General features: G+C 48.3%; 2 protein-coding genes across 2 annotated transcripts in view; one reads left to right on the forward strand and one right to left on the reverse strand.

Moving 5' to 3' along the window:
- MAF (MAF bZIP transcription factor) overlaps window positions 1-21028 on the forward strand; it is a 347717-nt gene extending 326689 nt beyond the window's left edge. Inside the window, exon 3 of the mRNA XM_043436506.1 lies at window positions 21011-21028. The gene's annotated coding sequence lies outside the window, so the exon portion shown is untranslated. The remainder of the gene's footprint in view (window positions 1-21010) is intronic.
- A 206-nt stretch (window positions 21029-21234) lies between these two features.
- Window positions 21235-23806, reverse strand: part of WWOX (WW domain containing oxidoreductase) — an 886111-nt gene continuing 883539 nt past the window's right edge. The window contains exon 9 of the mRNA XM_043436487.1: window positions 21235-22292. Coding sequence (XP_043292422.1) covers window positions 22104-22292 — 189 coding nt within the window. The 3' untranslated portion in view covers window positions 21235-22103. The remainder of the gene's footprint in view (window positions 22293-23806) is intronic.

The raw sequence follows: 23806 nt of genomic DNA on the forward strand, positions 1-23806 counted from the left end.
GCCCACTGCTTCCCAGCACACGGAGGACAGGGGTTTCTTGTTCAGGTGGAAGAGAGGGACAATGAGTGGGCAGAGCGGGCAGGTGGAGTCGTGGTGGGGGTCAGAGTGGGTGGGGAGCTTCGTCAGAATGGCTCCGGGCAGGGAATGCCCTGGCGGTCCAGTGGTTAGGGCTCAGCCCTTCCACTGCAGGGGGCACGGGTTCAAGCCCTGCTTGGGGAGCTATGATCCTGAATGCCACCAGGGCAGCAGGCAGACAACAGGGAAGGGGGACGGGAGATGTGAGGAAGGGGAAAACCACGTGGAACCAGGAAGACTGTCTCCCAGTCTTCATGGCGTTGTTAAAATACTCCTGGATCTAGGCATCTTTGGCTTTAAAAGGCAACCCAGCCATGTCAAGCTCTATATACGGTCTTCCTCGACTCATGCCCACCAGGTGGGGTCCTGAACCATCCCATTGCCCCACTGGCCTTCGATGTCTTTTGCCAAAAAGAGAGGAGGGAGTCCAGGGCCATCCTTGACGATCAATCTAAAAGAATAATTTGGGTAAATCCCTTGCTGAGCCTTCCTGGTGTTGCTTCAACCCCAGCCCCCTCCCAGACCTCACACCTCCATCAGCCTTCCACGTGCTGGCATCATTGTTTAATCACCAGTCTCACCTTCCAATGCTTTAGCACAGGGGCTGAGCATCTTCATTAGCATTTCCTTACCGCCCTCGCCCCTGGCATGGCAAGGCCCCCGCTTATCCATTAGTTCAGACAGTAGATGTGTTTGGAGCAGCCACGATGTGCTTGGGGCTGTTCCAAGTTCTGGGGATTTCAGCAGTAAACTTGGGGGTGGCCCTCACTAGTGTACTGGCTACTGGGGAGGACAGACAGCAGGCCAGCAGCCCAAACACAAATACGTGATGACTGATGGTGAGCCATACTATGAAAGACATGATCAGCGTCCCGACATGATCCTGGACAGAATGATCCAGGAGGGCTTCTTGGTGGAGGTGATGGTTCATTGGTGGAATAACAGGCTGTTTGTTAGAATCTGGAATTTACTTTCATCCACCCAACGCCATCATTCAATGACCTAGAATCTGAACATTGGAGGTTTGTTCCCTGCCAACAACAGCCCTGAGAAGGCCACCAACAGCCTCAGCAGTGGGGTGACCAGCTCATCCTGGTTTGTCCTGGACCGCACCACTTTTAGCGTGCACAGTCTCACGTCCCCGGAAGCCCCACAGTCCCAAGCAAAGCAGGAAGGTTGGTGACACGACTCCTTAAGCGTGACCAGACAGCTTTCACTTGCTGCACCTGACCTAGCAGCACGGGGCACCTGTGCAGAGACTCCAGCTCAGCAGAATTTGAGAGGCCGCGCGGGGAGAATCTGGTAGGACAGGGAATACAAAGTCAGGAGCTGCAAACCAGAAAACCAGACTCAACCTTCCGCGTTTCAGCGGGTCAGCGCTGTGGACCCAGCCTTGGGCAGGGTGACAAACCACGACAGGGCTATGAGCAGCGGCGTGGAGTGCGAAGCCAGACCTACAGGAATCTGGTGTCCGGATCTCGCCGGCCTGTGGCCAGCATGGTCAGGGCGACCGGAAGTGACAGGAAGAGATTTCATCTGTGGCCAGGGCCACAGAGAGGACCCGGGGGATGGGGGCGTGGGGTCAGGTTCAGACCCTGTAACCCTTGAGAGAGAAAAGATCCTGCCTGCCCCGAGGGGCCATATTTAGCAAACAAAAAGACACCCAGTTAAATCAGAATTTCAGATAAATGATGGCTGACTTCTTTTAGTGTAAGTATATCCTATTTTTGTGTGGGATTGCTTGTAAAAAAAATGATTTGTTGCTTTGCTGACATTCAAATTAAATTGAATCTCCCGCATCTTAATCTCAACCCTGTTTCCCATTTCTGGAGAAACCCTGTGCCTGGCACCTGGTACCCCCAAAGGCATCAGGCCCCAGAAACAATAATGGTACCAGTTCAGCAGCTGTAATGCCAAGTGTTACATTTTAGCTGAAATTCACAGACGGGTCCAAATCCTACTTTTTCTAATACATGGCCATAGACTCTCTATCCATTCTTCTGTCCATGAACATTTAGGTTGTTGCCATGTCTTGGCTACTGTAAACAGTGCTGCTTTGAGCATAGGGGTGTGTGTGTCTTTTTGATTTGCAGTTTTGTCTGGATATATGCCCAGGAGTGGGATTGCTGGATCGTGTAGTAACTCTGTTTCTGGTTTTACCTCCGTACAGTTTTCCATAGCGATTGAATAAGCTTACATTCCCTCCAGCAGTGTAGGAGGGTTCTCTTTTCTTCACAGCCTTCCCAGCATTTTTAGTGACAGCCATTCTGACCAGTGTGAGGTCTGTATGAGGGCTTCCCTAGAGGCTCAGCAGTAAAGAATCTGCCTGCAATGCAGGAGCTACAGGAGACCAGGGTTCGATCCCTGGGTCAGGAAGATCCCCTGGAGGAGGACATGGCAACCCACTCCAGTATTCTTGCCTGGAGAATCCCATGGACAGGGGAGCCTGGTGGGCTACAGTCCATGGGGTCGCAAAGAGTCGGACACGACTGAAGTGACTTAACACACACACGTTCTGACCAGTGTGAGGTGGCACCTCATTGTAGTTTTGATTTGTGTTTCTCTAATAATGAGCAGTGTTGATCATCTTTACTTGTACCTATTGGTCATCTGTATTTCTTCTTTGGAGAAGTATCTCTTTAGGTCTTCGCCCGTTTTTTGATTGGGTGTTTGTTTTGTTGAATTACATGAGCCGTTTGTATATTTTGGATACTTAGCCCTTGTCAGTCGCAACGTTTGCAAATATTTTCTCCCATTCTGTGGGCTGTCCTTTCATTTTGTTTATGGTTTCCTTTGCTGTGCAAACGCTCTTGTACTTTTGACGAGGCCCCATTTGTTTTATTTTTGTTTTTATTTCTGTTGCCGTGGGAGGCCACAGACTCTTATATGAAGTAGACTGAACACTCAAAACAAGCCAAGACATCAGAGTGAATTCTGGAGTCCCCAGCTCTGTCGAGTCCAGTGGAAATCTAAAACCTAAAGAGAGAGGGTACCTCTTTCTAGGAACCCGAAAAGAAGCATGAGATGCTATTGTGATCTCTCTTGCAACCAGGGGTAGCTCGGACTCTGGGAGAACCTGGTGGGCCTCTGCAGAGCTGTCTTAGGTGGTGGTGGAGGCTGGACTTTGTCCGAGGGGACCAGAGGCAAGTCTGTGGGTAACCTGTCACAGTCGAGTTCAAGAAGGAACAGCCTCAGAGAGGGTCAGGATCCTTCAGGGGGTGACTGCAGGTCAGACTCCAGAAACCAAGAACCACACGCACAGGCAGGAGCAGAAATGAACAGCAGGAAGGTGTGAAGGGCCAGCAAGGGATACATGCAGGTCAGCTGAGAAAAAGTCAGGAAGGAAACTGATCAGCTGAAAAACAGGTCCCCGAGGATGATGACTTGTCCCTATGGGGTGGGCTTCCCAGGTGACTCAGATGGTAAAGTGCCTGCCTGCAATGCGGGAGACCCCGGTTCCACCCCTGGGTTGGGAAGATCCCCTGGAGAAGGAAATGGCAACCCATTCCAGTACTCTTACCTGGAAAATTCCATGGATGGAGGACTGAGCACTAGTCCCGATGGGGTGCTAAGACCACGACATGTGGGGAAATCTGACTAGACCAGGGGTTCTTTTTTTTAAATTAAAAAGATTTAAAAAAATTATTAGAGTATAGTTGACTTACACTGTTGCATGAGTTTCAGGTGTACAACAAAGTGACTCAGTCACACATACATCATTCTTCTCATACTGAGGAGAGTTCCCTGTGCCGCCCTTGCTGAGTATCCACCTTATACACAGCGGTGTGTGTATCTTACTCGCAAGCTCCTGATTTATCCCTCCCGGCCCACCCCACACCTCATTTCCCCTTTGTTAACTGTTACGTTTGTTTTTTATATCTGTAAATCCATTTCTAATTTGTAAACAAGTTCAATTGTATCATCTACAAAATCAGACTCTGTACATAAGTGATTCTACATATGTAGACAGATATTTGTCTGTCTGACATACTTCACTTAATATGATGATCTCTAGGTCCATGCACGTTGCTGCAAATGGCCTCATCTTGTTCTATTTTGTTGGCTGAGTAGTACTCCATTGTATATATTTGTATATATGTACCACATCTTCTTTTATCCATTCATCTGTCAATGGACATTTATGTTGTTCCCATGTCTTGGTTATGTATCTTTTTGAAATACAGTTCGGATATATCTCTAGGAGGAGGGTTCCCTTTTCTCCACATCCTCTCTAGAACTTACTGTTTATAGATTTTTGGTGATGGCTTCTGACAGGTGTGAGATGATGCCTCACTGTAGTTTGGATTTGCATTTCTCTGATGATTAATGACGTTGACCATCTTCTTGTGTAGGTTTTGGTCATCTGTATGCCTTCTTTGGAGAAGTGTCTGTGTAGATTTCCAGCTGGTTCTTTCACTGGGTTGTTTGGTTCTTTTGCTCTGGAGCTGTGTGAGCTGTTGTTTATTTTGAAGACTGATCCCTTGTTGGTCACTTTGTTTGCAAATATTATGTGCCCCCCCCGGCCTGCTGCCGCCCCATCCTGCGGGTTGTTAATGGGGGGTAAGTTTGCCCCCTGCAGGGCGGTTGGCAATGTCTGGGAACATTTGGGGGTGTCACACAGGTGGGGTGTGAGCCTCCTGGCATCAGGTGAGCCGAGGCCAGGCTGCCCCTCACCACGCTGCCTCCTACGGCAGCACCCTGCAACACCCTGCAATGCACGGGACAGCTCAACGCGGCCAAGGATTAGCCAACCCCAAACTGAGCTTGAGGAACCCCAGGGCAGCCTGGGTCAGTGGTGTAACAACACGCTTCCTCCTGAGCGACCTCTGAGACGGAACTAACCACCTGGAGCTGCCGGTCTCAAGGCTGGGCACGCCCAGCTGCTGTGTGAACAGGACACTCTCAAAGCTAGAAGGGCCACGGAGAGTGAGAAATACGAGGGCGGAGATCCTCTAACCAGTCACCCCCCGTGGTCATTTTGCCAAAGCGTATGCTTGTTGACCAATTACAGCAGAGATTTACAGAGTGGAATTATGCTTTCACTGAAGTAGGGCCAATGCCATTTCCTCCCAAGCCACCAGTGAGCTCTGTGACCAGAGACAAAGTCAGCTAATAGAGCCTGGGTGTTCATGGGGGCCTGGGATTTATACTTTAATTGTTTCCACGGCTCCGTGTCACACGGAGGTATTTGTCTTGGTACATGGACACCAACAGCGTGCTATAACATTACACAGAGGATTGCGAGGTTTTTTTTTAATTATTATTTCATCTGTAATTATAGGCAAGACCAGTTTATTATTGAGAAATCCTTGAAAACATTTTAATTGAAATGGTCAGCAGCCTTTCACTGATCCAGTCCCACAGTAGACCCTGGCAACCAAAGTGTATCCAACCAATGGATTAAGAAGGAGAGTCCACCAGAGCATAAGTGTTATTTAAAATTTTGGATTTAAGTGTTGTTTTTTTTTAAAGATTTATGGCACAGTTGAAATGAGGTCAACTAGAAGCACTAAAGAATTTAATTAGAAATGTCTTCACATGCCCCCCTCCTCGCTGTAAACCCTGCATAGGTCGTCCCCAGAGGGCTTGGAGTCATTCGAGATGGTGTGTACTTTTTCTTTTTTTAACTCCTAATAAGAAGGAGCTCCGATCTCCTGCCGTGTCTTCAGTGGGGAATGCTGGGGATCTAGTCAGCAGAGGCCAGAAAGGGAGCAGCAGCCGGGCAAAGAAAGGGATGAGGGCCTTTCAGCTGGCCTGTGCAAAAGCATCATTCATTTACACAAAACAGGTCCTGAGCACTCTGTCTCAACGCCGTGCAAGGGGCTGGGAACCCTGATGGGAGTGAGATGCGGTCTGTACTCTCAAAGGTCTCCCGGCTGAATGCAACAAACAGAGGGGACTACGCAGACACAAGAAAACAGCACCGTTGCGTAAACATCTTGGGAAGCCTGGGCAGGATTCTGTGGAACCCAAAGGCAGGAGTGCTGGCCTTTCCCTGGAGAGCTCACTGGAGGGTGTGGTCTAGGATCTGGGCCTTGGAAGATGTTTAGGAGTTCTCCTTGGAGGACCTAGAGGAGGGAGATGCAGGGAAAGGAGACTCGAGGGAGAGGACACAGCCTGTGCCCTGACACAGACGTCGGTGAGGATGGCGCAGCAGAGCTGAGTGGTGGTCACGCATTCTTCAGGACCTAGAGGGCCAGTTAGGCATATGAACTACGGCAGAGGAGAGGCCGGAAGGCAATTCAGTTGGGAAATCAGGTGCTTGAGCTGGGAGCTCTCCCCCTGCCCTCTGAAGCTCAGGCTATGCCCGCCTACCCCCTCCAACATGGACTATGGAAGTGTCAGGGTTTCAGCCCCTGGCTGGGATCAGTGGAGTTCCGGGATGATGGTGCTGGTACCACTAAGGAGGGGATCTCAAGAGGGGGACGGGATGGATGGCTGGGTTCTTGGCTGGCAGTTGGGGCTGGGAAGGTTGTTTCCTGCCCTTCCTTCTGCTGCCGAATTCCACTGTCAAGGAATAGGCCAAATAGCGGCAGTGATCGTGACTCTCATTGCTACTGTGTGTGTTAGTCACTTGGTTGTGTCCGACTCTTTGCGACCCCGTGGATTGTGGCCCACCAGGCTCCCCTGTCCATGGGATTCTCCAGGCAAGAATACTGGAGTGGGTTGCCAGTTCCTTCTCCAGGGGATTTTTCCAACCCAGGGATTGAATCCGGGTGTCTTGCATTGCAGGCAGACTCTTTACTGCCTGAGCCACCTACTACCAGCGGCTATTGTGTGCCTAGGGTGCTGGGCGTTTTCTCTATTATGTTGACTATGTATAAGAACCCTGCATGGTCTGGGATTTTTAGAGATTCGCCTTCCTTGCTGCTCTGCAGGGAAGAACTGTCAGCCGGTGTTAACTAAACCAGTTCCTCCCCTACTTACTCTGGAGCCCATACATGGAGCTGCCCACATGAGAAGCAGTTTGATGCAAATCAAGGCTCACAGTTAAACTGGCTGCTTCAGTGGCTGCCACTGTGAGGCTCACATGGGGAAAAAAATCTTCCTCTACACCATGGGTGGCTTCTGTCTTGGGTTTATTTTCTCGTGGGCCAGACATCCTCCAAAGCAGGTATTAAGAGAGGTGAATTGACTGCCAGTTGCTTTGAGGATTCCTCCAGGGCATCCCAAAGTAAATTCTGCATATGCTACATGTATCAGTCAGCTTTTGCTGCATAACAAAGCACCCCCTCTCTCCAAAATGTAGCAGCTTAAAGCAGCAATCATATCTGTCTGAGGCTGAGGGTCAGCTGATCCAGGCTGGGTGTGGCTCTAGGCTATGGATTGGGTTCATATTACTTGATGTGACTCTCAATTTTTTTTTTTTTGAACTAGTGGTCCCCTGGGAGTATTCCCCTCGTGGTAGGAGGCAGGAGTGTGAAAAGGCAGAACTAGCAATGCAAGGACACTTTAGTCCCCTGCTTGTCTCTTTGCTCATATCACACTGCAAAACAGGTTCCATGGCCAAGTCCATGGTGAGGCTCGTGTAGCTGAATTACTTCTTGCCCACCAAGGTCAGGACTGACTGAGGCAGTGGGTGGACCCTACATCTGGGGGATTCGTATCAGCTAGCCCTCTGCCACACAAGCCAAGGCAGGGGCTGTCGCTACCTGCTCAAGGCTGGGACAGAGCTTCACCAGTGTGTATCTACAGGTCTAAGAAACATACCTTGTGGCTCTTTATTTGAAAGGGGCCTGGAGCAGACTTTTGCAAAATAAGTTGCTTTTCTAGATGAATCTAACTCTTCCTGCATTTGAAAAATAAATGTGCACTAAAAGTAATTAACGCATGTTGGTTCATGAATAATACACTATTTTACAACTATTTGCTGAGCATAATGAGACAAGCTACTAAATTGACAATGAATGTTCTATTATGTGATTGCCAACTGTTTTATAAGATATTGAACATATTCATTTCTTCTGCCATCGTGTGTATTATCAAGCTATTGCTATTTAATAAATTAATTTTCCAGACATCTCTGGGGTCTTTGTTGGAAATCTGGCTGAGGGCGAAAATAAAATTAATTGTGTGGTCTGCGCAGAACTACCAGTGTTTGCTGGCTTACAAACAAAGTGTCACCATTGGCTGCCCCCAAAGCAGACCCTGCGTGTGGCACACAAGTGTGCAGGGAGATGCCTCTTTAGCCCAGGATAGTGTGAAAAGACCCAGTGGAGCCTTGAAAATAAGAAGGTCACTTCCCCTGTCAAGGTCTTTGGAGGCTGGGCAGATCTCTGTGAGCAGTTTCTTAAAATATTTAATGAAAGCAAAAATTAGCATTCAATCCTATTCTGTTCTGCATACTTATTTTTAAATCTGCTTGTCTACTATTTTTGAAACATCAGTGTTACTTCGTTGGGAGCCCCTCCCAGTGAGGCACAGCGGGGCCTTCTCTCTGCTGATCCCACGTTATCTGCATTCATCCCATCAAGGCCTCCAATCGAGGGTACCTTCACTGTGACACACCCCAGGTCCGCAGCTCTGGGAGTAGGCATCCACATCCCTCTGTAAAGGGAACGCTTAGGGCCAGTAGGTAAAGTCCAACGTGATTTTGTCCCCCTGCAGTTGTGTAAGGGTCCTGGATCACCTGTTTTTGGGATCTGCTTCCAGTCCCTAGTCTGAGCTCCAGGGTAACACGGTGTATTTCCCTCTCTGCATTTCATGGTATGACATAGGAACTGTGATAGGAAGTGCTTAACAATTGTTTGCTGAGTGAATACGTGACCCATCCGATACGTTTTGTTGTTCAGTCACTAAGTTGTGTCCGACTCTTTCCAGCCTCATGGACTGTGGCATTCCTGGCTCCTCTGTCCTCCACTATCTCCTGGAATTTGCTCAGATTCATGTCCATTGAGTCGGTGATGCCATCAAACCTTCTCATCCTCTGTCACCCCCATCTCTTCCTGCCCTCAATCTTTCCCAGCATCAGGGGCTTTTTCAGAGAGTCAGCTCTTCACATCAGGTGGCCAAAGGACTGGAGCTTCAGCTTCAGCATCAGTCCTTGCAGTGACTTTTCAGGACTGATTCCTTTAGGATGGACTGGTTGGATCTCCTTGCAGTCCAAGGGACTCACAAGAGTCTTCTCCAACACCACAGTTCAAAAACATCAATTCTTCGGCAGTCAACCTTCTTTATGGTCAAACTCTCACATCCATACATGACTACTAGCAAAATGATAACTTTGACTATAGGACCTTTGTTGGCAAAGTGATATCTCTGCTTTTTAATATACTGCATTGATTTTCCATTATTTAGGCAAAGATCCTTCTTCACTTCATGAAAACTAAGAATGGCCTGTCTTTATGGTAACACTTTTCCAAGTGTTATTGAACTGGAGTGTTATTTCTGAGATTTCTGCTGTGTCTAATCCTATCAAATATAGGGGTCAGTTTGTAGGGAAAGCTTGGCTGCATGATCATAGGGTGCCATAGAGAATAACTCTGGGCATGTTTATCTGGATATTTTGGTATTTTCATTTATGTGATTTTTACCAAACCTCACACAGGGTCGTGTGGCATGGGTGCCAGGCAGGGAAGGCTTAAGCCCCAAACCTGTGCCTAATGTTGGGTTAAACATGCTTCTAAGAGCCTTCTCAGTTAACTTCTCCATGGTCTAGACTGGATATTGGACTATATCAGGACTCCAGCTTTCTTTATATAATAGGGAGATTGTCAAGTTAATTAGGGAACATCCAAATCCTTTAATATTAATTCCACCAGAAGAGGAGTTAAAACATGGAGATGTTCCCGTACAAAGTCTGTACATATAGAAAAGTTTAAAGCAAGTATGAGAGTCGGAAGAACATTAGCCTAGATTCCTGTCTCCCTGTGTTCATACCTTGCCAACACAGACATTTTAGTAGATCTCAGTGCATTTTGTCTTTTTTACACATATATTGTCTGCCTGGTTATCTTAACACCATTATAATACTTTTTTTCCTGCTCTCTTTTGACAGTATAAATAGTCCTTTCTTTGCTGTGTTGAAGTGAGCCAGTAGACAGAAAGACAGGCAGGCTGATGTCTGATAGACACACAATAATACATAGACAAAAATCACACTCAAATCGAAGGGCAAAGTGTTTTCCCTCTGTGCTTGCTGCTGAGACTTCAGTCTTCTGTCCCGCGGTATACGTCATTTTACTTTCACTTCTGCCAGCTTTTAGGGCCTAGACCACACTCCTCTAATGCTTTCTCCTGGTGCACATCTGTTATTAGCTTAGAAAATAAAATGCAGCCAGAATTTACATCCACTGTTCCCCCTAGAAACCAGGTTGGAACACCAAAATGGCGCCATGTCCTACCCCATCCTCAGCCAGGTCATTAAATGACCCAGAAGAGTCTGCTGGCACAGAGCAAGTCTGGAGGCAGGGTCCTGGGGGGAGAGGCGTCTATCTGGTTTTCACATCCAGGAGGTGACATCGCCTCCACTGTTCCTCCTATTCTGCCTGGAAGCTACTTTTCCCCGTGTTCCCAGAGGTCAGACTAATATGACTGAGCGAAAGAACATGACATTTCTGATTTTAATTTGCTTTGGGGGTGATTTTTAAAATAGGTATTTGAACCAGACCAGCCTGACAAATTGCAGCCAATTTTCGAGGAGTGACAACTGTAAATTTGGGGCAAAGAAACATGACAGAAGGCATGCCTACCCCACAGCATTAGAAAAAGACATTACTTGGGGGGGAGGAGTCAGTAACATGTGCAACCTTGACTTCACACTCACCCCCCCAAAAAAGCGCATCCATGGATCTCAGGGGCCCATCTTGCTGTTAAATAAGTGTAATTTGTCCAGGAAAGCTGGCCTCTCATCCTAGGATGTTATATTCAGAAAGACCACTCCACGATGGGAAACTGACATCCATTACAAGCCTCTATTAACCACTGTCCCAGGCTTGACTGAATCTTTCATTTTCAAAAAGAACCACATGTGTTCGTTCTGCCACTGCCAGTGGCACCCACAGAAGCCAGGCCGAAGTACAGAAGTCACGGCTGAACCAGAGTGCCGGAAAGACCTCCCCTTGTCGTCACCTCCTCCTGCATCCCGTTCTCAGAAAGGTCCTCTGCAATTCAGTTCCAAAAAGTTAACAGGGATGTTTCTCAAAGCAAGCGCTTCTCTGCACATTCTTCAGGAAGCATAGGATTAAATGCTAACATTCTGAGTGGGTGATTGATGTTTACCTCAGTGTCGTGTGTTTATTATTTTTTTCTCATAAGCAACTATCCTGCAAATTGATAAGAGTCTTTTAATTAGATGGTAGGGCTGTGTGCTTAACACTGCATGCAAAAGACCTATAAAAACTGAGTGAAATTTAACAGGCGGGCTGCCTCCAGCTCAGAGCTGCAGAAATCAGCTCCTTCCAGGAGAAGGTGAACTGAAGGCCTGTCTCACTGCAAGTCTGGAAGCACCTTCCACCGTGACGTGGAGTGATGGAGTCAGAGAAAGGTCTGGTGAAGCCGCTTCCCCTGGCTTTTATTGATGAAGCGTATGGTGCAAGTACCAGGGGATCACACTGGTGGTGTTCTTATTTAGACCCAAAGTGGGTGGAGGAGTTAGTTTGATGGTTTTCTTATTCATAATCTTGCTAGATGCTGTACTTTGTTTACTGTCTTCCCAGCTAGAAAGGAACAAAACTCAAAATTTTTACAAATTGAAGTGTAGTCGATTTACAATGCTGTTAGTCTCAGGTATACAACAAAGTGATTCAGTTATATAATTTTCTATATATATATTCTTTTTCATTATATATTACAAAGTATTGAATATAGTTCCCTGTGACATATACAGTAGGTCCTTGTCAGTTATCTATTATATGTATAGTAGTGTGTATTCATGAATTCCAAATTCCTAATCTATCCTTCCCCTCCTCCCCACTTTCCCCTTTGGTAACCATGTTTCTTTTCTATGTCTGTGAGTCTACTCATGTTTTGTGAAAAAAAAAGTTCATTTGTAGCATTTTTTAGATTCTCCATGTAAGTGGTATCACATGGTATTGGTCTTTGTCTGCCTTAACTTCACATGGTATGATAATCTCTAGGTCCAACTGGGTTGCTGCAAATGGCATTATTTTGTTGTTATGGCTGAATGATATTCCATTGTATACGTGTACTGTGTCTTCTTTATCCATTTCTCTGTCGATGGCCATGGAGGTCACCTCCATGTCTTGGCCACCATAAATAGTACTGCTATGGACTTTAGAAGTGTGTGTGCCTTTTCAAATCAGTTTTTTTTTGGATATATGCCCAGGAGTGGGATTGCTGGATGGTATGGTAGCTCTTAGTTTTTTATGGAACTCCGTACAGTTCTCCACAGTGGTTGTACCAACGTGCATCCCCACCGGGAGTGTGGGAGGGCCCCTTTTTCTCCACAGCCTCTCCAGCACTTATTGTCTGCAGACGTGTTGATGATGGCCGTCCTGACTGTGGTGGGAGTGCATTCCTCTGATAATCAGTGATGTTGAACAGCTTTCCATGTGCCTTTTGGCCACCTGTACAACTTCTCTGGAGGTGTAAATATTCCCCTTAAGGTTTTTGGATGAGTATATGTGTTTAGAATAACGTAGGACATCTAACTTTACTTTTCTAACAGTCTGTTTTCTTAAAACTTTATGTTGACAGAGGTCAGGGAGATAAACAAAATCAATACTTCCGTTTCAGCAAGCAATAACAAAACAAAAAGTGGAAAGGGACTTGGCGTGCGTGCGCCGTCTGGGCTCTGCAGGGGCTGGGTGTGAGCGCGCAGGGCTGACGGAGTGCTGAGGCGGGAGGTAAGTCACTCAGGCCTTGGCAGCGTTATGGCCGCCGTGGGCGAAAGGCGCCTGTGGAAAACGGACCCGGCCCAAGCCGCGGGAGGGGTGCCTCTGCACACACCACGGCGGGAGGAGTAGTGTGGGCAGAACTGCCGAGAGACGCAAGGACTCTCTCACACCTGCCTCCTCCGCAAGAACTCTCTCACACCCGCCTCCTTTTCCGCAAGGACTCTCTCACACCCGCCTCCTTTTCCGCAACGACTCTCTCACACCCGCTTCCTTCTCCTGCGGGATGAGGCCTCAGACGCCCCGCCCTCTTCCTGTGGAACTCGAAGGCCGTTGCGCTGGCGTCAGTGTATCAGCCCGAGAACCTTCTGGAGGGTCAGTCACGGGCCCCAGTCAGCCCACAGCTGAGCCAGAACCCTGCCGGAGGCACCGGCACGTCTTACAAGCGCTGGCCCGTTCTCTGCTGTGTAACTTTTACGTTTAGAATGTTATTGGGCATACTTCCATTGTAGAAAATGCGGGAATACGGATAGGCATAAAGAGGAAAAGGCACGTATGTGTCCTCCACCCAGAGACGACCACTGTTAACCCCTCACAGCTCTCTCTCGCAATATGTAATTTACATGCACAGAAACACAGTACCTTATAGGCTTCTATAACCTACATCTTTCACTTAATATGTTAAAAACAACTTTCCACTTAATTAAAATTTTCCGATAACATCATGGTAGTCAGAGAGCCCTGACCCCAACTGTTGGACATTTAAATTGACCTCAGTTGTTTATTGTTGTCACTGTTCTTATTATTTATCATTCCTTTAAGAAAAACATGTCTCTATATCCGGGAGACAATGCCCTGTTAAAACACTATCTTAAAAAAAAAACAAAAACAAAGACCAGTGGCCTGTGTTCAAAACATTTTAAATTAAACATATTTAAATCACTTTTAGTAACTGTACTTCTCAGATCCATTAACAGGTTAATGGAGTTTTTGAATTCCCAAACTCCTGATATACAGACACATATGTACACAGTCACACATACACACCTATCATCTATGCAGACTGGGAGAACTGCCCTGCTTCAGAGTTCTAAAATTTAGAACTTGAATTTCTAGGTCAAGGGGTCTGGAGTTTGTATTATTAATAATGCTTACTGTGATTTTATTTTAAATAGTACTTCTTAATATCATTACTAATAATGCCAGTTGTTCAATTGAGATCATATCTACCTACCTGTCTATATGTGGCTTTTTTCCCATGCCTTTTACTTCTATATTCTGAGAGTGTGCTGAAGCTGTGAAGGCTTTGGGGATGTTTAGGGAGATTTATACAGGCTTCTAGAAGGTTCTGAAATCTTGTTCAGGAAATGAGATGGTCTGACGGAAATTTTCCCTAAATCATCCAAGAAGGAATTTAGCCTCTGTCCCTGAAATGAGCTTGAAGGCAGCCACTAGTGAGAGTGAAAAGCTGGGGCTTCATCATCAGCCCTTCACATCTAGGCCGCACCAGGTAAAGCTCCCCCAGGACCGAGTCTAAGGGGCCAGCCCTGCCTCAGCGAACCGCGCCAAGAAGTCTGAACACACGCCGTCCCGGCCAAGACAGTCCTCAGACTTGCTCAGTAGGTCTCGAAACAGCCGCACAGTGAACTCTGTGATGGCTTCAAAGGCTGGCAAAACCGCCTGACCCGGAGTTGAGCTGGGCTCTGCCGCGGTCAGCCCTTTCGGGTTTCGCTGACACTGCTCCTGCCCTCTCCTGTCCTGGTTGCAGAAGCAGGAGCTTTCTATCCCGGGAAACTCGCACGGCCAGCCCTGAGAAAAAGGCCGCCAAACTCCAGACAGGCAGAGTATCGGGGCAAAATAAACCAACCGCCAGCACGCACCTGCCCTGCTCCAGGGGACTCTGGGCAGAGGTCAAAACCAGCCCTGTGGGCAGCTCGGAAAAGGCTTCCCCACAGGAGGTAACCTGGAGGCTTAAAAACACTCCCGTTGTTTGACCCTACAAGCAATGTAGGGTTCCAAATAATTCTCTTTGGAGCCCATGGTAAGAAATAAATCAAACTGGTCTCCCCAAATCTTATGCACTTATTTATTAAAACATTATACGTATTAATGAAAATACAGTAATGAGGGAAACAGCTCTCCAGAAACAGTGAAAGTCTTAGGTAACTATGCTATACCTGTTTGCTGAATGCAGGATCATAAGGTTAGTAGAAGATGTATCCAGAATTTATTTACTTTAAAATATATAAAACGGTATGTGGAGTATAATTGCATTATATATAACTGAAAAGATACAAATAAACTCGATTGCATTTTTTAAAAAGAGAGAAAGGGAATACATACATCAGAACAGTCACAGTGGTTGTCTTTGAGGGGTGAGACTGTGGGAATATTTGTTTTCCTGATGTTTTCTCCCCAAGTTTAAATGCTGAACGTACATTTCAACTTTCTAATGAAAACAGCAACAATAATACATCTTATAGAAAAAAAATTATTACTCAGCAATTGTTTCCAAGAAGAACCGTATTTAAATACAATGATAGACCTACCCCCACCTTCAACCAATCTCACAAGTCATATTTAAAGAGTATAGAGAAAGAATAAAACTATATTCGAGTGGATTACTAATGAACACCCATTTGTTCAGCTTAGAAAAAATCTAAACAAGTGTGTACATAGAAAGTAAAACAAGGGAGAGATGAAGTTGTAGGGGTAAGAGAAACTGCAAATGCATCTTGGGGTCGGGACACGGGGGCTCAGAGAGGTCAAGTGACCGGGACTTCACACAGGAAGTGGTGGCCCTGATCTCAGGTGGCCTCGGCCTGCGAAGGCTTGGAGCGCATCTTGGGTCCCCAGCCTGAGATGGGCCGTGTCACGGCAGTGAAAGCACCGGATCCCAGCCTGGTATAGACCAGCGGTCAGTGACAAGGGCCCACACCTTCCACTATGCAGGAAGGAATCCCCACAAAGACAGACAGTAGTGAAACAAAGTGTCATTAAGAGGAGAAAAAGAGTCTAGGACGTGTGGATAGACACACGGGCCGACTCAGAGGGAGAGGCCCTGAGTCGCGCCCTCCTGACAGTGCGCATTACTTTTATGGGGTATTTCTCCGGGTTTCCTTTGGCCAATCATTTTGATGTGCCTGGTTCACAGTCTGTATCTGGTATATCTCAGGATCCTCCCATGCATTGCACACCCATCTCTTAGCCAAGATGGATTTTACCGAAAAGGCGTCTGGGTAGAACACCCCTTGACATGACACCTCTTTGGCCTCCAAAGAACCTTTTCTGCACATGTGCGGTTGGGGGAGGTCTCCTAACTTCCAGAACGAGAAATGTCTGGGCTGGGCTGGGCCCAGCCTTCTCCCTGAATTGTCCTGCTTTTCGTGTCTTGGAGTTTCAGTCCAGAGGGATGAATCTCCAATAACTTTATCCTGGAAAGGGGCCATCTGCCTCCTTGAAATATTTAATTGAAATATTTTCCTCACCGGTAAAAAAGGGGACAATGACATTTCATTCAAAACTCGTGAGGTTTAAATGAGCAAAAACAGCATTTCAGGTTATGTGTTTTGCACAAAGTACTGGTAAGGACCCAGGAAACGATACTTTATCAAAGTGGACTTTCTCACCTAAAGGCCCCAACATCCAATGAGAAACTGTCATGATTCCAAAGTAAAACAGCCAGCCCCTAGTGAACCTCAGATAAAACCAGGAGAAGCTGGAGGAAGGCATGGAGCCTCTTTCATCTGAGTGAGTGGTGAAGGGTCTGTCTGCACAGACCTATTTTGAAAATGAAGTTTTTATTCTCTTACATTGAAGATGCAGCAGGCCCTGGCCTTGGAAACAGATCAGTTTAGAAGGAGACAGTCTTTCCCAGCGGTGTGACGCTTAGAAGCAGGCTGCACTTCAGCCAGGGGGTTAGTACGTAAGCCCGAAGGAGCCGTTCTGGTTTGGGCTGGCATGCAGATGGGGCCCAGGTCGTGCTAGCGTTGGTGATGAAAAGGTACCAAAGGCAGGACGCTAACTGCTGGAGTCATGGGATAAAGATGTCCTGGCGTGGCTGATGTTCTCCTGCCCAGACAGAATGCAGACTCACCTAAAATGTCCATTCTAATTACAACTGTGAACTTGGCCCGGTGGGAAAACAAAAGACAAAATGCTTGTACTTTAAATAAGGAGACCGGTTGCTTAGGGGTATTTTATGTAAGTGGTTATAAACTGTGACAATAGGAAGTGAAAATGTTTAAAAAAAAAATAAACACCAACACCCAGGGCGGATAAGTTTGTTACACACACACACACACACACCCCCCAACAATCACCCAGAAATGTGTACCTTCTGCTGGCTGTAACCCTTCCACATCGCACATGGAAGTAAGCAGCAAAAGCCAAACAAGAGCTGTTAGACCCACTAGTTTCAGGGGTGCCTGTGAATGCTGGGGAGGACAGTCAACAGAAGGAAGGGAAGAACTGTATGAAGACAGATGCTAGTTGCACCATTAGTTCTAACAGCAAAAACTAGAAATAGCCTGAATGTCCCAGAGCAAGGGGTTCCCAGTGACGCCCCCCACCCAGCAAGATGACACAGGAGGACTCCATTAAAATAACTGACGATAGAGAAAGAAAGTGATTTGGGGGGAGATAAAACAAGGGTGTGAAACCAAATACAGTGAAGCTTTGAAAAGTAATAAACAGAACTGAAAAATCTCTGTTCGGATAGTGGTATCTGACTGAGCATCTCATCAAGTAGAATTCAGAAAAGTTTTTTTCAGTCATCACGTGGATAATATTTTGTGATATTGTTTATTATTCTAAAATGAATTCAAACTAGTTTGGATATGTGGAGAGGCACAAAAAGTTACCAGGGTAAATATTGCTATTTTTTCCTTAGAATTAATTTTAAAAGGTTTTTTTTTGTTGTTTTTAATTTTATTGGAATATAGTTGATTTAAATGTTGTATTAGTTTCAGGTGTAGAACAAAGTGAATCAGTTACACATATACATACATCCACTCTATTTCAGATTCTCTTCCGATGTAGGTCATTACGGAGTTATTGAGTACAGTTCCTGTGCTCTATGCCAGGATGGTCAGTTATCTGTTTACATGTAGCAGTGTGGATGTCAGTCCCAACCTCTTCATCTGTCCTCTGCTTCTGCTTCCCTTTGGTAACCATGAATTTCCATAAATTTGGTTTTAAGGATCAGAAAAAAAGTTCATTTGTATAATGCTGCTATTTTAGATGCTTTTTTAAAAATGTAAATTTCTTTGGGGATATATATATGTGTGTGTATGTCTAGAGCTGATTCACTATGCCGTAGTGAACACTACACTGCCAAGCAACTATACTTCAATCAACACTGATGTAGAAAGTGAACCTCTCAACGTGGTGCCTGCTGGGGGCCCGAACGTGCAGTCACTTTGCGAGCCGGGCTTTGGGGCCCAGCGCTGACCTTAATGAAAGCAGTCAGGCCCCCTTCATGGAGGTTCAAAACAAAACCACCCGTCACCCCATTTTAAAGAGCAAAACCACAAGCCACACTTCAGTCACTGCCGTGGCTGCTTGTTTCTTGTTTCCTATTGATCAACGGCAGAAAGCCGTCCCTGCGTGAGCCGTGCACGTGGACGCCGGCGGCCTCTGGGTGTCAAGACACAGGGAGAGGGAGCAGCTCGCTGGAGAAGCCGGTGGGTACCGGCTCTCTCTCGCTGGCCTGGGTGGAGGCTGTGGCCCTGGTGCCACGATGCAAGACCCTGGCCACTGAGTCCCCTGGAGGCCACACCCGGGGAGGGAAGCCGGGCGCAGACCTGCTGAGAGCCAGAGCGGGAGAGGAGGTCTGCGGGGCTGGGCCAGGGCTGCCAGGTGAAGGGCACAGACAGCACGGCAGGGTTCGCCCCCAACGCAGGGCACCGCGAGGAGAACCAGGCCCCGGGCCCGGACAGGAGGTCAGCCTTGCTTTGTGAATAAGTCCCCCCGGATCCATTTATTCATGGACGTGTACGGGGGTCTGCAGGCACCCTGCACTGGGAGGGACGGGCTTGCAGACCATCGTCCTGGACCCGCAGGCTGACTCTGCTCCTGTGGTCCCCAGCCAGGGGGCTGCGGGCAGGTCGCTCTGTCAGTCTCATCGTCGGAACACAAAGAAAGAGGGTGGCCGCGACTTTGGCAGGTTTTCCGCAGTTTATTACCACGCGAGGCTCCCTTCTGTTGGGTTCACACCCTTCTGTTGTCTCCCCCTCCCCCTCAACTATCCTGTTTTCAGTTATTTGAGTGGAGTCCTTACATATCATCTTGCTGGGGTGGGGGGCCCACAGAGTGGCAACTGGCACATGACCAATAGTATCTGCAAATAGCAGTAGTGATTAGTGCAATAGCAGTAGTGTGGAAGACTAGGTTTATATTACACATATATATACACACACATGTATGTGTACATATACTAATATATACATGTGTATTACATACATGTGTGTTAACACATACATATAACACAAATATGTGTGTTTCTGTGTGTATGTGTGTGTGATGTGTCTATATATACGCACCATGACAGATGGTGAACAATAATCCTGGGCTTACGTAAGCAAAAAAACCAGAAAGGAGTGAGGCTTTCTGCTGACCACTTGCTCACCTGCCCAGGAAGTGACCCACAGCATCAGCCAAGGAGGGGAGACGTGTCTGGCAGGAACAGTGACCCACGGGGACTGGCACCATCTGACCCCATGGACCCAGGGCATGAAGGGAGAGAGGAGGCCTGCTTTTGTTCTGGGCAGGGTCTCTGGTGATCAAGCAACCTGGAGAACTTCTGGTCAAGTCGATGATGACCTTGGGTGCTGTGAACACTCCTACAGACCCAGGATCGAGACATTTTATGGCTCTAACTGTGGTGGGGGTGTCACCCTAAACTTTGAATTTCCGTAATGTGGTGCTTGGTGTATGTCTGTTGGGTGCATGACTGTATGAAGACTTGGTCTGGGTGACTTGGCGTTTCATTGAAGTATAGTTAATTTACAGTGTTGTTACTTTCTAGTGTATAGCAAGGTGATTCCGGTATATATATACTTTTCTACTCTAGTTTATCACAAAATATTGAATATAGTCCCTGTGTTATACAGTAGGTAGGACCTTGTTGTCTATTTAAACATGGTACTGTGTATCTGCTAATCCCAGACTCCTAATTTCTCTCTCTTAGCACCTCTTCCTACCCTTTTGTAACCACAAGTTTGCTTTCTGTGAGTCTGTTTTATAAAAGTATCTGTCTCATATTTTAGATTCTACCTATAAGTGATGCGATGTATGGTGTTTGTCCGACTGACTTCACTTAGGAGGATAATCTCTAGGTCCATCCACGGTGCAGCAAATGGCCTTCTTTCATCCCTCTTTTATGGCTGAGCAGTACTCTTTTCTCATCTTCACCCACTCCTCTATGGATGGACATTTAAGTGGCTTCCATGTCTTGATTATTCTGGCTTGTGCTGCTGTGAATGTAGGGGTGCGTGTATCCTGTGAAATTCTGGTTCTGTCTGGCTGTACGCCCAGGAGCGGGCTTGCTAGATCGTAAGGCGGCTCTGGTTTTAGCTTTTTAAGGACCCTCCATGCTGTTCCCCACAGGGGCTGGGCCGGTTTACATCCCCACCAGTGGTGTCGATGGGTTTAGGGAGCTCTCAGTTGAGGGGGACGCTAGCCTCCTCTGGTCAAGGTCCCTCAAGGATCCTGTTAAGGGGGAATATAGCTAGACGGGAGGACGTAGCCAGGCTGTGGACCCCTGGAAAGCAGTGGTGTCTGAGTGAACACAGAGCCAGAGGCCCAAGACGGATAATGTCGGGATGGAGACTAGCGGCAGGCGTCCCCTGCCCCTGCCTTCCTGGTGTGTGAGCAGAAGCACCGTCTCCACTCGGCCCAAGCGGCCCTTCCTACATCCCTGCGGGAAAGGCCCGGAAGCCCAGGTGTGAGATGCAGGACCAGGGGCAAAGGGCCCCAAACCACCCCCATCCTCATCAGGAGACACTGCCTACTCACCAGGAACCTGGGCATCACACGGGGAACACACTGTGGCGGACTGAGATGACCCACCATGTGTAATAACAAAACTTCTAAAGGTGAAATTTAACAACAGTCATTTTTCTCTTTCTTTCTCTCTTCAGCAGAAAATATGATGCTGGCATGCTGATCGCGTGAGACAACTCGGCCCGCAGACAGCCACAAAGCACAAAAACAAAGCAAGCTCAGAGAAGACACAAGAATGGTGTTTTCCTGGCGTCTACAAGAAGCGCTTTATTTTTTCCTCTAGATTGCTTTTCTAAAAAACAAAAAAACAAAACAGAAAACTGAAACAAACATGTAAAGGAACAAGACAAACTTCAGGTGATAATATTCAAGCATGTTCTTTTATTAAGCGTGGGATGGAAGGGACAAGAGGACGCGGAAGCAGGACGCTGAACAGACAGGCGGGGGGCCGTGCACCTCTGTGACGGGGTCGCTTCCTGAAACTATGCGGGAAGGATGAAGGAATGAAAAGGATGGAAGGATGAAAAGGATAAGGCTTTTTATCCCCCAGCCCCCAAACATCTGGGGTACCCTTAAGGGGTGCAAGGCTCCCTCTCCTGCCTGTCATGGTGTCTGGGGGGTGATCGCTACGATCTGCTTGTCATGATCTGAAGAACCTTTTGTGCAGCTCCGGCAGTGGACCGGTGCTCTGCGACACACTCACTGTCCGCGCCACCCGTTTCAAAGTGTCCCCTCAGCCTCGGCTGGAACAAGGGCCAGAGGGGCCTCTCTCCAGGACGCAGACTGGGTCAGGATGGAACAGTGATCTCGCGGAGGAGTGCGTGAAGGATAAACACTGGCTCTTTCTTCCCCAGACAGGAGACAGCCGGCTCCTGGCTACCGTGTGGCCGTGGGCGTGTGGCTGGGGTGGTGGCTGGTGGGATGGGGTGGGGGGCTCCGGGGGACCCTGAATGGTGAGACGGAGAACCTCCCTACCCGCGAAGCTTCACCGTCACACGGGCCATCGCCAGGGCAGCAGAGGGACCTAGGTTGCCCCCCAGCCCCGGATAAGAGGTACCGCCCCTTCTCCCCACAATGCCCTGCTCCCCAGGGGTACTAACGCCACATGCTCTGTCGCACCAGCGCTTACGTCCTGGGCCTCTGGTGGGTCTGGGTCGGGGGACGTGGAAGGCTGCGGGGTGAGAGGTGGGGGGGGGGGTCCAGCAGGGTGGGTGTTGGGCTGATGGCCATCTAGGCGGGTGGGCCGCCGGGCGCTCCCTGGAGCAGTCGCTCGCTGAGTGCCCACAGGGCCCGCGCCGTGTCTTCGCTCTGGGCTTCGGCCGATGGCAGGCAGCGGCAGCAGCTGTTGAAGTACATCCCTCCCAGGCCCTCCAGCTCCGGGGCGACGGCGCAGTACACCGTGGTGGCGGCTCCCTGTTGCTGCAGGGCAGAGAGGAGAGACGAGAACAGTGCATGAGAAAAGTCAGGTGGCGGGGGCTGTCCTTCACCGGGAGCGCCCTCCCCACCTGCTGCGGAGGCCCCTGGAGCTCAGCAGGGGCCCCGAACCCAGAGGTATGGCGGGGCGGTCCTGGGAAAGAGCGTCATGAACTCCGCCCGGAGCGACTTTTCACAGCTCACGCGGGAAAAGGCTTTGAACACAACACGCCTCTCAGTCTGTTGCATCACGTGTCTCTGCTGACCACGTGAGCAGGACAGGATCCTTTCCAACCAGCAGGAACAAATCCATCCAACCTCCTGACTGTGCAACGCATGATGTCATGAGACACTGAGATGTTTTTACGAGACTTCTGTCTGAACTAAACCCACCACTCTCACCGCGGGCCAGTGGGTAGAAAGCCAAGCAGGACCGGGGCCACATGTGTCCTTGTTCTTTGCCCTTGGTGCTGCGAGGGGAAGGCTTTGGGAGGTGTGTGAAAACGTGTGAGGCGTGCACGTATGCACGTGTTCCCCGCCGTACACACATGCCTCCTGCGGACACGAGACAGAAATCTGATCGGGATCCTGGAGCCCTTTTTATAACCGTCACATCCTGCCCGTACCTGCAGGGGGACAGCGGCTCGAGGGTCCACGTCCTCCCAGCCCACTTCTAAATGCACGTCGTAATGAGTGCCATTGATCACTTCTGACTGACCTTTTGAGTAACAGCAGGCGCTGTGGCTAGGGATGTGTGCGCCGACGGGGCCCCATATCACCCGAGCTGACAGGATACTGTCAGGGATGCTGGGAGGAGGGCAAGAAATCACTTTGCTTTGCGAGCCATAATTAAAAATAATAGGCTGGTGCTCGTAAGGAGACACGGTCGGCACGGCTCTAATTTAAAACCAATACAGTTTATCTGGCATCTTCTGATTATTTATGTGCATCACAGCCCTTGCTGCATCAACTAATTATCAGGTGATGGAGGGGTGGGGGGGGCAGAGGAGAATCAGAGAAAGATAACGGGCGATAAGGTCACTGTTAGGAAAACACTGAAACCCTCTGAGGGGGGCTGAAGCGCGTTCCCTCCCCACCCGAAAGCCGACCCTCTCCTGCCTCTTGGAGTTCGTGCTGAGGGGAGAACGTCCCCCTACACGCCTTGGTTTGTGTGTCTATGGTTATACCCATAATCCCCGGGAGCCCAGGGCATTCTGAGAAGTGAGGTCTTGGGGTGTTTACCATTTGAGGAAAGTACTGTGAAACAGACTTGGGGGTTGTTCTGAAGAGGACAGTACTTACTGAATTTGTCTGAAAACCAAATAGGCAAATACACTCAAGTGACATGCTTGTTGGGGAGGCGGGTGGTGTGGCGTGGGAATGAGATGGAGGTGTGAGTTTTGACCCTGGGGCTGTCCACTGCACTGGACAAGACCCACGGGTCCAAAGTTTGAACCCCCAGTGTGACCTGAACCAAGCAGGAACTGGTTAGTCCATTCCCCAGCCCTCTCACCCAGGCC

Source organism: Cervus canadensis, chromosome 18, assembly GCF_019320065.1.
Source record: "Cervus canadensis isolate Bull #8, Minnesota chromosome 18, ASM1932006v1, whole genome shotgun sequence".
Classification (NCBI taxonomy): Eukaryota; Metazoa; Chordata; class Mammalia; order Artiodactyla; family Cervidae; genus Cervus; species Cervus canadensis.